Source organism: Fukomys damarensis, unplaced genomic scaffold (assembly GCF_012274545.1).
Source record: "Fukomys damarensis isolate Sample0158 unplaced genomic scaffold, DMR_v1.0_HiC HiC_scaffold_17, whole genome shotgun sequence".
Classification (NCBI taxonomy): Eukaryota; Metazoa; Chordata; class Mammalia; order Rodentia; family Bathyergidae; genus Fukomys; species Fukomys damarensis.
Window position 1 is genome coordinate 26,975,285 of NW_022900929.1, and position 12,755 is coordinate 26,988,039.

At 43.4% G+C, this 12,755-nt stretch overlaps 1 protein-coding gene across 1 annotated transcript in view; it reads left to right on the forward strand.

Moving 5' to 3' along the window:
• Abca13 (ATP binding cassette subfamily A member 13) overlaps positions 1-12,755 on the forward strand; it is a 337,625-nt gene that overhangs the window by 149,090 nt on the left and 175,780 nt on the right. Inside the window, exon 37 of the mRNA XM_010624894.2 lies at positions 11,632-11,769. Coding sequence (XP_010623196.1) covers positions 11,632-11,769 — 138 coding nt within the window. The remainder of the gene's footprint in view (positions 1-11,631; positions 11,770-12,755) is intronic.

Here is a 12,755-nt window from a genome sequence, read left to right on the forward strand (position 1 = left end):
CTCTCTTGATTCTTCCTACCCAGGAGCAGGGGATATCTTTCCATTTTTTTTTATATCCTCTTCAATTTCTTTTTTCAGAGTGCTATAGTTTTCAGTGTAGAGATCTTTTGCTTCTTTTGTTAGAGTGATTCCTAGACACTTCATTTTTTTGGATGCTATTATAAAAAATTTTTTTTCCTTTATTTCTCTCTCAGTGAGTCTGTTATTTGTGTATAAGAAGGCTATTGATTTTTGGCTGTTCACCTTGTATCCAGCTACTCTACTGAATCTGTCAATTAAGTCTAGAAGTCGTTTTGTGGAGTTTTTTGGATCTTCAATGTAGAGTATCATATCATCAGCAAATAATGACAGTTTAACTTCTTCCTTTCCTATCTTTATTGCTTTAATTTCTTTCTCTTGTCTTATTGCTGTGGCTAATGTTTCCAGAACTATATTAAAGAGCAGTGGTGATAGTGGGCATCCTTGTCTTGTTCCTGATTTTAACGTGAAGGTTTTTCAGTTTTTGGCCATTTAATATGATGTTGGCTGTTGGTTTTTCATAGAGAGCCTTTATTAAGTTGAGGTATAGACCATCTATTCCAATTTTTTGCAGGGTTTTATCATGAATGGGTGTTGAATTTTATCAAATGCTTTTTCTGCATCTATTGAGAGGATCATATGGTTTTTGTCCTTGACTTTGTTAATATAATGTATTACATTTATTGACTTTCAAATGTTAAACCACCCTTGCATCCCTGGCATAAATCTGACTTGGTCAGGATGTATGATCTTGATAATCCTCTGTATTTTGTTTGCTAGTATCTTATTAAGGATTTTTGCATCTATATTCATTAAGGAGATTGGCCTGTAGTTCTCTTTTTTAGTTGGATCTTTCCCTGGTTTGGGAATCAAAGTAATACTTGCTTCCAGGAATGAATTTGGAAGTATAGCTTCCCTTTCAATTTCATTGAAAAGTTTGAAGAGTAATGGCAGTAGTTCTTCTCTAAATGTCTTGTAAAATTCAACAGTGGATCTATCAGGGCCTGCGCTTTTCTTTGTTGGTAAATTTTTAATTACATTTTTAACTTCACTGACTGTGATTGGGGTGTTTAAAATCTTTTTATCTTCTTCATTCAACTTTGGTAATTCATAAGTATCTAAAAATCTGTCCATTTCTTCTGTGTTTTCCATTTTGTTGGAGTACAGGTTCTCAAAGTAGGTATTAATGATCCTCTGGATTTCTTTTGGATCTGTTGTGACTTCACCTTTTTCATTCCTCATTGCATGGATCTGAGCCTTTCCTTTTTTTGATTAGATTAGCTAAGGGATGGCAATTTTATTTATTCTTTCAAAAAACCAGCTCTTTGTTTCATTTATTTTTTTGTATCGTTTTCTTAGTTTCCATTGCATTGATTTCTGCTCGGATCTTTATAATTTCCTCTCTTGTTCGAACTTTGGGTTTTTCTTGCTCTTGTTTTTCTAGGAGTCTAGGTTTCATCATTAGGTTGTTTATTTGAGCCTGCTCTATTTTCCTACTGTGGGCATTCAATGTTATGAATTTTCCCCATAGAACTGCTTTCATTGTGTCCTGTAGATTCCTGTATGTTGTACTGGCATTCTCATTTAATTGTAAAAACTGTCTAATTTCTTCTTTAATTTCCTCTGTAATCCATTGATTGTTTAGGAGAGTGTTGTTCAGTTTCCATGTGCTTGTGAAGCTCCTACAGTTTCTTGTGCTATTGATCTCCAGCTTGATTGCACTATGATCTGATAATATACAGGGGATGACTTCAATTCTTTTGCATTTATTCAGACCTGTTCTGTGAGCCGATATGTGGTCTATCTTGAAGAATGATCCATGTGCAGGTGAAAAGAATGCATATTCTGATTTTGTGGGGGTGGAATACTCTGTAGACATTTATTAACTCCATGTGTTCCAAAGCTTGGTTCAGTTCTATTATTTCATTGTTGATTTTCTGCCTAGATGACCTGTCAATTTGTGAAAGTGGGGTATTTAAATCCCCCACTACAATTGTATTAGTGCTTATTTTGTTTTTCATTTTCATGTTTCTTAATATTTCTTTTATATAGTTGGGTGCATTAATTTTGGTGCATATATGTTTATGATTGTCATCACTTCCTCTTGAATTGTTCCCTTTATAAAGATGTAGTGGCCTTCTTTGTCTCTCTTAATGAGTTTTGGTTTGAAATTTACTTTGTCTGCGATAAGATTGCTATCCCTGCTTTTTCTTGGCTCCTGACGCATGGACAATTGTTTTCCATCCTTTCACTTTCAGTCTATGGGCTTCCTTTTGCACTAGGTGTGTTTCTTGTATACAGCATATTGTTGGATTTTGCTTCTTAATCCATTCTGCCAGTCTATTTCTCTTGATTGGTGAATTGAGGCCGTTAACATTGATGGTTATAACTGATATGTTCTGACTTATTGTCATGTTATTGTCCTTTAGTTGTCTCTTTTTACTTTTTCTCCCCTCTCCTTATAGTTTCTTGCCTTGCCTATATGATTTAGTCTATTGGGCCTCATGGTATTATGACCTTCATTGTCCTTTTCTAGGATATTGTTTAGAATTCCTTGTAGTGCTGGTTTGGTGTTCATGAAGTTTCTCAGGTGTTCTTTGTCATGGAAGTGTTTTATTTCCCTGTCTATTTTGAAAGAGAGTTTTGCAGGATATATCAGTCTAGGTTGGAGGTTGTTTTCTTTTAGGACTCGAAATACCTCACTCCAGGCTCTCCTTGACCTAAGGGTTTGTGTTGAAAAGTCTGCTGTGATTCTAATGGGCTTTCCTTTGCATGTGATTTGTTTCTTTTCTCTTACTGCTTGTAGTATTTTGTTCTTCTGTTGGATTTCTGGGATCTTGATTATTATATGTCTAGGTGTAGATTTTTTTTGATTGTGGCTAGTTGGAGTTCTATATGCCTCACTTATCTGTATGTCTAATTCTTCCCTTCTGTTTGGGAAGTTTTCTGTCATTAAATCTGTGAAGAGCTTTTTTAAGTCATTTATGTTTTCTCCTGCTATTTCATGGATTCCCATCAGTCTTGTTATTTTTCTTTGCATCGTCTAGAAGTTGTTGGATCGATTTCTCATGATCCCTTACTGTTTTTGAGAGACCTCTTTTTTCACGGTCATTGACTGCAATCCTATCTTCTATATCTGAAATTCTGTCTTTGCAATCTTTTATTCTGTTGTATACACTTTCAATAGCGTTTTTAATCTCCTGAATATCTGTTTGAATCTGTTTCATGGATTCCATTTCTTTCCTCTGTTGGGCATTCATTATTTTCATTTCTTTCTTATGCTGAGTCTTCATGGCTTCCATCATGGTCTTGAGCTTATCTATTTTTTTGTCAGTTTTTGTTCTAGAGTCTCGAATCATGACTCCATTTTTCTCATCATCTCTATGGTTAACTGGGAAATTATTTCTGATTTGAATTTTTCTAGAGCCTGATTGATCTGTTTTGTTACCTGCTGTGCTATGGGTCCGGGGTGTCTTGCTGGTTCACTATCAGATTTTTTATCTTCATTTGCCCTACTGTTTGCCATTGGTGAACTGGAAGTCTATCTTTGTGTCTTGCTTAAGTGTTTTCTCATTTTTATTTTTGTTGTTGGGTTGTCCTTGTTTTAATTTCTGGGTTATTACTTAAATCTTCCCGATACAGTTGTGTTTTAGCTTTTGACTCTCTAATGACTCATAGACATCCTCATTTTCATAATATTGGAGAAAAAAAACTCATTAAATCAATCACAATCCTTTATCCCATTTAATACATTCAGCATCCCAATAGGATCAAACACAGCTTGCAAATTGACCACTTGTGGTAGTCATTAATCTGTCACCTTTAAACCATGTGAATTAAATTAATATCAAGAAGCAGCCCAAAATATGTTTGCAGTGAGTACGCTTTTCAATATAGCATCTTTACCATTTAGGAAGGGGGTGGGTTAGACTGAGTTAGGATGAGAGGAGTAGATAAGTGAAAGATTTGGAGAAGGTTTGAAGTGAAGCCAGAGGATGTAGAATGACCATACTATATTTACAAAACTAATAAGTTCAAAGGTGATAGACAGAGTGCAGGAATAAGGACAAGAATATATCCCCTTAACAGTAACAAGGGCTTGCCTTCCCTTGAAGCTATGGAGCCGTGAGTGAGGTAAAATTACAGGAGAAAAGAACATAAAGAAAAAAGAAAAAACGAAAAAAAGAAGAAGTCTGAGTTAGTGCAGGAGCAGGAATAAAAAGGGAAATGAGGGATAATATGTTGGAGCAAGAGACTGAGTTGGAGAGAGAGGACAGAAAAAAGAAAGCAATTTTAGGGTGGAATGCGGAAAAGAAAAAAAAAGAATTTGAAGGGCCTCTTTCAGACTATGTCTCTGTTGTCATTATTATACCATGTGTATAGCCATGTGCAGAACCGAATCCCCTGATCTCAGCTAGCCAATAGCAGGTCCCTGCGACTCAGCCTGACCTCAGTCCAGAAGGCCTAAATTGAGTGTCCCAACCCACAGAGTTGAACTGCACTTAGTTCTATTACAGGTTTCCCCTGCCCTTTCTTTAAAGATGTTCAAAGTTAGGAGCTTAGAAAAATATCCTTCATGACCACCTATGCCTCTGCAGAGTGGGTCCAAGGACTGGCCCAATCAGGAGGTTTGAGAACAGGGTGGAGGGGGGAAAGGTCGTGGGGTTGTTTCAAGGGCGACCTTGTGGCTACCTTCCTTACTGGATCTGGCGGTGCACAGTTGGGGAGGTCACGGACCCACCAGGTGGGCCCGAGCAGGTGGCTGGAGAGACCTCCTCTGGGGTCCTTGCCTCCTTCAATTGATTTCTTATCTTGGCTCTTATATTAGCTTTCTTGCTGCCGGGACATAATACCCAACCTCAGACTCAAAGGAGAGATTTAATTTGGCTTACAGTTTCAGATGATTCAGTTCATGGTCAGCTGGCTCCAAGGCAATACCATCATGGTGGAAGGGTGTGGGGGAGCAGAGCTGCTCATGTCATGATGCCAGAAAGTGGAGCAGGGGAAGGGCCAGAGAGGAAGGGGCATGGGATCAGGTAAGGTCCCTAAGGTCACACCCCACGATCCACCCAGGCTCACCCAGAAGTGTGCTTTCCTAATTCTCACCCTGAAGCCAGTCTAGTGTTCAACAGCTGTCACAGCCATCGAGAAGAATTCTGCAGTGACAATGGTAGTGCAGATGTCTCTTCAACATACTGATCTCTATTCCTTTGCATGTGCACTTGCTGGTAGAGTTGCTGGGTCATACAGTAGTTCTCTTATCCACTCTCTGAGGGCTCTCCATTCTGTTTCCCATTATGGCAGCAGCATTTTACATTTCCTCCAGTAGTTTACAATGTTCCCTTTTATCAGCACCCTCCCTAGTACTTTGTATTCATAGCTATCTGGGCAGGTGTGAAGAGGTAGCTCATTGTGATTTTAACTTTTGCCTCATGCTTAGTGCAGTTGGGCACTTTTCATAGTCCTCTTGGCCATCTGTTTGTCGTTTGGTGAGAAATGTCTACTTGGGCCTTTTGTCCCTTCAAAAATTGGTTTTTTGTTTTCTGACTGTTGAGTCATAAGAGTTTCTTATGTACTTTGGAAATTATTCCTTTATCACATTCATGGTTTGCAAATATTTTCTCTCATTTTGTGGGTTGCCTTTTCATTTCATTTTTCTCCTTTGCTTTGCATAAAATTTTTAGTTTGATGTAATCTGAAGTAGGAAGTTTCTCTGAAAGCCAGTGATAAGCCCTGGAGATGAGGTCAGTTGTAGGGAGGGATGGCTGGATCTGACCTGAATGCATGTCCAGCGCCACACCTGAGCCTGCAGCTGCCTCCTCTGATGTCCGTGATGTCTCACTTCTCCCACAGACAGAGAGGAGGAGCATGGGGCTACTGGTGCTCGCTCTTCCTCTTCCCCTGCTGTCCTTGGTCCATGTGCATTTTTACACCTCTCTGCCTCCTTTCTGACTTAATTTCCCATTTCCAGGGATGCGTTTGAAGTTGCTTCTTGAAGACAGGCGTGGCTTCTCTTGTTTGTACTTCTTAAAGATGAAGCTTTCATTGATTTTTCAGATTCATTCTGCTTCTGGCAGCTCTGCACACCAGTGATGAATCATCTGGACACAGGATGTGGGGAGATTTACAAATGCTCGGCTCTGGGAAAGGGGCAGTTGAATGATAGGTGGGGAATGGAGAACTGGATGCGGTCACAGACTTTCTAGAGGATTCTGAGCAGGAGGGCTGTGTGGCACTGGAGGAGCTGGGGTGCAGGCTTGGGGGAAGAGTGTAGAGAAATGTTTCTGCCAGTAGAGTTTTCTTGCAAAAACAGGAAGCATTTGAGAGACCAACTCTTCACAGAGAATTGAAAGAGAAGAGTAAAAGATATTTGTGTTCATCTTCTTAGCAGCTAAAAAGCAGAAGCAGCCCAAGCAGGTATCAGTGAATGAATGGTTGCAGGAAATGTATCTGTTAGTGCAGCTGAGTAGCATTCTGCCATGGAAACCAGGAGCAGGAGTTCTAATGCTTGGAACACTGGTGAATCTGGGGGCCGTCATCCTGGGTGAAAGAAGAGTGCAGACCATAACAGTTGTGTATGTAGAAGAAGATCCCAGAGAAGGAAAGGAGGTTGGGGCCAAGTTCATGGAGGGAGGCTATTCAGCTCCAAAGTGCCAAGGGATGTTGGGATGCTGTCCCTCCCAGAGGACCTCCCTGTGTGCCAGAGGACATCAGCCATGCTGGTGGCAGACATGTCTGCCTGGTACACATGTCCCGCCACTTCCTACAGGGCTGACGCACTCTGGACCCTCACCCCATGCCTGCCTCACCCCTAGGCATGGGTCAGATATCCAGAGGTGACCCTTCTGGGTGGTCTGCAGCTCACACGCTTCAGCTATCAGCTCACTGCCCTCCCACCTGTTCCTTCCTGGGAAACCACAGTACAGGCTCAGAACCCTCTCCTGCCGACCCCTCCCCTCTGTCCACCTCACCCACAGTTCCCCGTGTGGCCCAAGGTGGCATGCTACCCTCTCTCCTCTGGCAGCTGTGAGTAATAACCTGGCTTTGCAGTGGCAGCATGGTCTCCTGATCTCTTGGCTGCTCCATGCGAGGATAAAAATAAAGTTTACATTTAAAAGCAGCCATTCAGGGTGCCAACTGAAAGTGGCCCTTCCCACATTTCTAAAATACCCTGAGAGTGTCTTACCATGTTGAGAATCATCACTGTGTGAAAGTGTCCTGGGCATGAAAATGTGTCCCTAGATGGAAGGTGAGAAATTTTCTCTCATTCTCTCTCCCTCCCTCTCTCTGTCTCCCTCGCTCCTTCTCCTCCTTTCCCCCCTCCTCCACACACATATGTGCTTTCCCTCTATTTTTCCTGTCTTTCTCTGTTAACACACAGCACACAGGTTGACCCCAGCATCCTCAGCCTGGTATGATGGGGCCCTGGAGAATTCCCTAGCTATTCAGATTGCGCCCACAAGCATCTGGTCATCTCCGAGACTTCTTGTTCCCTAGACTCTTCTTTATGTGCTTCCAGTTAACTTGGATTCTGCTTGATCTGTCTCATTTCATAGACTCCTTTTATCACTGGCAGTTTTTTTGGGAGGAGCGCTAATTAGTTTCTTGGCCTCCATAGGCCAGTGGGCAGTTCCCCCCTAGGAGAAATGCTCCATATAACCTTTGCATAGGCCTTTGCACATACCCATGTGCCCAGTTACTTCTGGTGATGCGAGCCGGGTGTGTGGGCTTTGAGGGCGCATGTAGGACAGGTTTGGATTTGTGAGCAAAAGTAGACAGCAGAGGAGAGCAGCCTCCACACACCCACAGATTTGGCAGGAATTTGCTTCAGTTAGATTAATAGGTTAATTAACGGGATTTAGAAAATATGGACAGATTAGCCCAAGATGACTTATTTAGCAAATGAATCCTTAATATTCAATTTATCTCCATTTTCTCTTTTTATAACTTGGAAAAGCCTCTTACTCTGCCTTCTGTCCTGTCCCTGAAGCCGTGGCCCTAGTTCCAGCCTCTCTGTATCCTCGCCGGGCCATCCAGTCTCTTGGAATTCCTGGTGCTACCATGTCATGGCCTCCCTACCCTGGACCTCTGCTTTCTCTGCTGTGAGGGCTGAGGTGCAGGTTCTTAGACCAGGTGGAGGCTCCTTGTCTGCTGCCTGGCCGTCACGCTGGACTCCAGGGTGCTTGCAGGGTGAGGGCCCTGTCCTCAGTGAGCCGCCCTCCTCTGTGACATCCACACCTCCCTCTGTAGTCACACAGGTGCGGGCCGGTCCCCCTCCAGGGCTCTGACACCACCAGCAGATTAAATAAGAGTGTGTTCAGTAAATTTCAAATTTCAGGTGAACTGCAAACAACATGGGGAAAGACAGAGTCAAGCGTGTGCCTGAAATTGAAACTTAGTTGGGCATCCTGTATTTATATTTGCCAAATCTAGCAATGCTTCTACTCCTCTGCCTTTTCCTTCTGGAACTTTATGCTCTGCTCCAAGGGCTTGCTTCCATTCTAGGTGGAAAAGCTGTGATGGCAGTGTCTGCCACCACTGGTGGTAGCATCCATTAGAACAGAGGGCGCGAGAAGAGGAGGCCTGATCTGACTCATTTGTGGGGCCCCTGCACCACCGGAGGGTGCCTTGTTGGTGCTGCCTGATGACTGACATCTCTTGGGGACAGGAAACGCAGACTGGGTTACAGCACACAGGCGCAGGTTGTAGCCTCCAGCCGCCTCTGGGTTCCCTGTCCTGATGCCATGTCCTTGGCTGCCCTCTGTGTTCTTGGGCTGATGGCTGGAATGGTGGCCCTGTGTGGTTCAACCTGCGTGGTATCCAGCCCCAGCAACCTCTCTCCCTCCACATCAGGGCCACAGGGAACGTGATTGAGATGATGTTGGAGAAAGACTTCCGAGCTGTACGGCAGGGCTCTCTCATGCTCCTGGATTTGCTGCAACTTGCTGGTGTGTGCAGGTTACGTGTGTGCCAGTGTGTATATCATGTGTGAACCCGTGCGCACACGCGTATGGTGATCAGCTCCTCGAGTGATAGCCCAAACACTGAAGGACAGTTCTGCAATTTTTAATTTTTCTAACAGTTTCTTAAGGTGAAGTGGAGCAGAGCGGAGGTTGGTTTCAGGATTTCCTTGTAGGCACCCAGTGCAAGAAGACCCTCAACAGAGTCCTTCAGGACAGGCAGGGGCACCTGGCTTCATGTCTGCACATAGGAACTATTTGTTTCTTCCTCCGGATTCTGAAAACTACAGCTATAATGCATTAGTTGGATCTGGGTTTATTATAAAATGTCTGAGAAGCATTTACTCTTATAAAGAAACAGGAAAAAAACAATTATCTCCACCCTTGCTGACCAGAACTAAATATTATCTTTCCTGTGTTTTGTTTTGAGACACTTTTTGGTTCATAATTGGTTTCATCATTATGTATAAAATTTTCTCTTTAAAAATGATATCATCACACGCATTTACCCACATCTTTGGAAATACTGTGAATATCTGTTCAACATCTCACAAAATGAAAGTAATGATTTCTGGTGCCTTCCTCCTAGTTTGATAATTTAAATAATTTACACTTGTTTCCTGTACATATGTTTGCAGTTAGATGTATGTCACCCCTCCCATTGTTTTGTTACTTGGGTTCCTAGGATTTTAATCCTCATTCAGAATCTACAAAGCAAGTCAGCAATGGTGGCTGAATCCTGCTACTGACTTTTTCCCACAAAGGCTATGCCCCTCATGCTGCTGAGTCCATGTCAGCTGCGAGTTCCCTCAGCAGGAAAACTTCTTGAGCAAGCAGCAGAGCAAAGCAGTGATGAGCACTTCCAGAATGATTTCCCTGTATCTGCTTATTCTGACATGTCCTTATTCCTGCTAGTGTGTCCTTCATGCCTGTGTGTGAATAGAGGCTTTTGCTGTAACTGGCAGCTAAGGAAACTGAGGTGCTGGAGATGGGGTGAGTCTCCTTGTTTGTCTGAGAGGACACCCTATTGTCCCCTGGCTGTGGGATGTTTGTGCTCCCGTGAGTAGCAAGAGAGGAGGCCAGCCAGGGTGTGGCTTCCGGAGCCACCAGCAGTGTGTCCTCAGACAGGCCTGACTGTCTTCCTTTTCCTTTAGGAAGCTAGAGGTGATAATAGGAATGCAGGGCTGTGTGAAGTAACACAATCAGGACCACGGACAGCGCAACGCCAGAGGAGCCCCTGGATTGCCACGCAGTGTGGCAGGATTGTCCTGGAGGGCTGCGGTTCTCTTTCTGCAAAGGAATGGAGCTTGGTTTGCTAGGGTCTTTGAGAACGTCTGCCTGCAGTTGTTTGCCAGGCCTGCCGTAACAAAATATCGTGTAGTGTCTGGGTTGGTTGATACACGGGTGTCAGCGTCTCGGGGTCCTGGAGGCTGAGGGTCCCAGGTGGCAGTGGGGCCAGCTTCTCTCTCTGGCTCGTAGGTGGCTGTCTTCTCCCTGTGTCCTCACATGATCTTCCCTCTGTGTAGCTGTCGTGATCTCTTCTGATAATAACCCCAGACCCTCCCTTTGACCTTGTGGTGCCTTACCATCTCTGTTGGGACTGTCTTTTCAAATTCAGTCCTATTTTGACAGAAATGCTCAGAGTTAGGAACTTCAGTGTGTGGATTTTGGTGGATACAAGGCAGTCTGTAGCCAGTGTTCAACACTAGACCCCCAACAGCTCTACCGCTCCCCTCTCTTTATAAAGGTGGGGGTCTGCGCATCCTCCTCTGAGTAAGTGACCACCTTTGAATATCCTGACTAGAAAGTGGAAGCGCTTATACACATCTCTTTTGCTTGGTGGTCAAGGTGATAAAATCATATGCATGGAGGCCTTTTCTGTTCCAATCACTTGTAGAATTTAGCCCGTGAGGTGAGTTACTCTCATCAATCTTAAATTAGCATGGACACATTAAAGAAAATTGGGAAGTGCAAGTAATTAAATCTCCTTTCATTTTGACCTATAGTAAGGGCAAAGTGACTTAAAATGGATTGCAATGATTCGGAGAATATGTCTGAGGAATGCTGATGGGCTTCAGATGGAAACATTAGTGTTATGAATTATTTTTCTTTGTGGAAGTTTTAATTGATTAATGCTTTCATGTACATCGTGCTCTTTCTCTTATTTGGTGATCCATGCAAACATCAAAGATAGGCAAAGAAAAGCCGTGGCAAGATAGAGTGGCCCTGTGGGGTCGGGGGAGGTGAGACTTTACTCTGGGGAATATTCAGCGATTATTCAGAAATGGTTTATAGATTCCCTCTTGGCATCTTGGGGGAGTGTATGTGGGGGTGCTAGCAGATAGCCTGACTCAGGTCAAGGAGGGAGATTGGGAGCTTGTCTCAGGGCTGATACACTGTTCCCAGGGCATTGCTGGTTTGTGTATGGGTTGCATGTTGAGAACGCTAACATTAAATACCATTCAGAGAGGATCAAGATGTGTATGTACATTTGTCATTCTCTTGTTATTAATGTATTTATTGTATATCACAAATATATATTAAAAAGGAGGGCTGTTTTTATATTAATGAATTAAGATATTCTATTACAGAGCCCTCATTGCCACAGAAAAATGCATAGTTCAACTGACTTTAATCGTATCTTACCGTTCAGGAGCCTTTGGGTTGAGGAAGCCGTGGTATTTCCCCCTGACTGCCTCATATTGGAAGAGCATGTGTGGCTTGGTGGAGAAACAGCGACAGTCTCTCAGCTCTAGTCTGTTCTTTTTCAATGAGGACTTCGGCAATAAAGGTTTGTAAAGGAGCAATACTGCTGAATGACGGAGATCCACCCCCTGCCCCACCCGGAGCAGTTCTCCTGTTCCATCTCTGTGAGAGCCTGTCGCTTTGAAGCGCTGCTCTCTGTCTCAGTGACAGCTACAGCGTGACATTGAGGCCAGAGTCCCCTGGCCCTGTCCAGTGTTCATCATGTCAGAAAACCCAGAGTGGCTCCTGTTTTGTGCAATTTATTACTTCTATTACTGGAATTTGCATATCTAAGAATTCTGTGAAATGAAAGTATTGGTCCGAAAGGAATATGTAAAATACCAGAAGCTGAAGTTGGGATCTTTCAGGTAGAGTGCTTGTGAAGCGTTCGGGGTTTCCCCCGCCACCTGTCCACTGGCTTCATGACGGTGGGAGTTTCTCTTCTACTCACAAATGAGAAATTCTCAGGGTGCTTTAAGGCTCTCAGGAGACAGGGACAGAACAGGCCCTGTCCCTCTGCATTCCATTCAGGGCCCGTCCTGTGGGCTGGGCACACACTCTTTGGTGAAAGGACCACTCAGGGAATCCAAGTGTGAACCAGTGAGCCCCTGTTATGGCAGCTGTGTACTGTAGGTCAGTATCCGAAACTCAAGTTTTTCCTGATTAAACAAGTAAACTATGAACCTTTTAGAAAATTTGCAGCATGTCAGCCAGCGCGTATCAACTCTTAGCTCCAGAGAGCATTTTTTAGGGACACTTTGGGGTATAATGAATCTGCCTGTTATTTGGTGTCTGCACCTACATAGATTCCCGTAGGTGTCTTGTTTATTCTTTTGCAAACTGGGCTTTGTCGTCTGTGATTTCCTAGTCTGGTCATTGTATAACTTCCTCCCCACTTTGAACAAGATGTTAGAACTTTGGGGCATGTTTCACAGAGCTGGAGTTCTGTTGCAAAGACAGCAGTGAATGCGTGAGTGCAGACACTGTTTTGGGAGCTTTCAAAATCATCTCAGGATAAAGTTTCATCTTCCT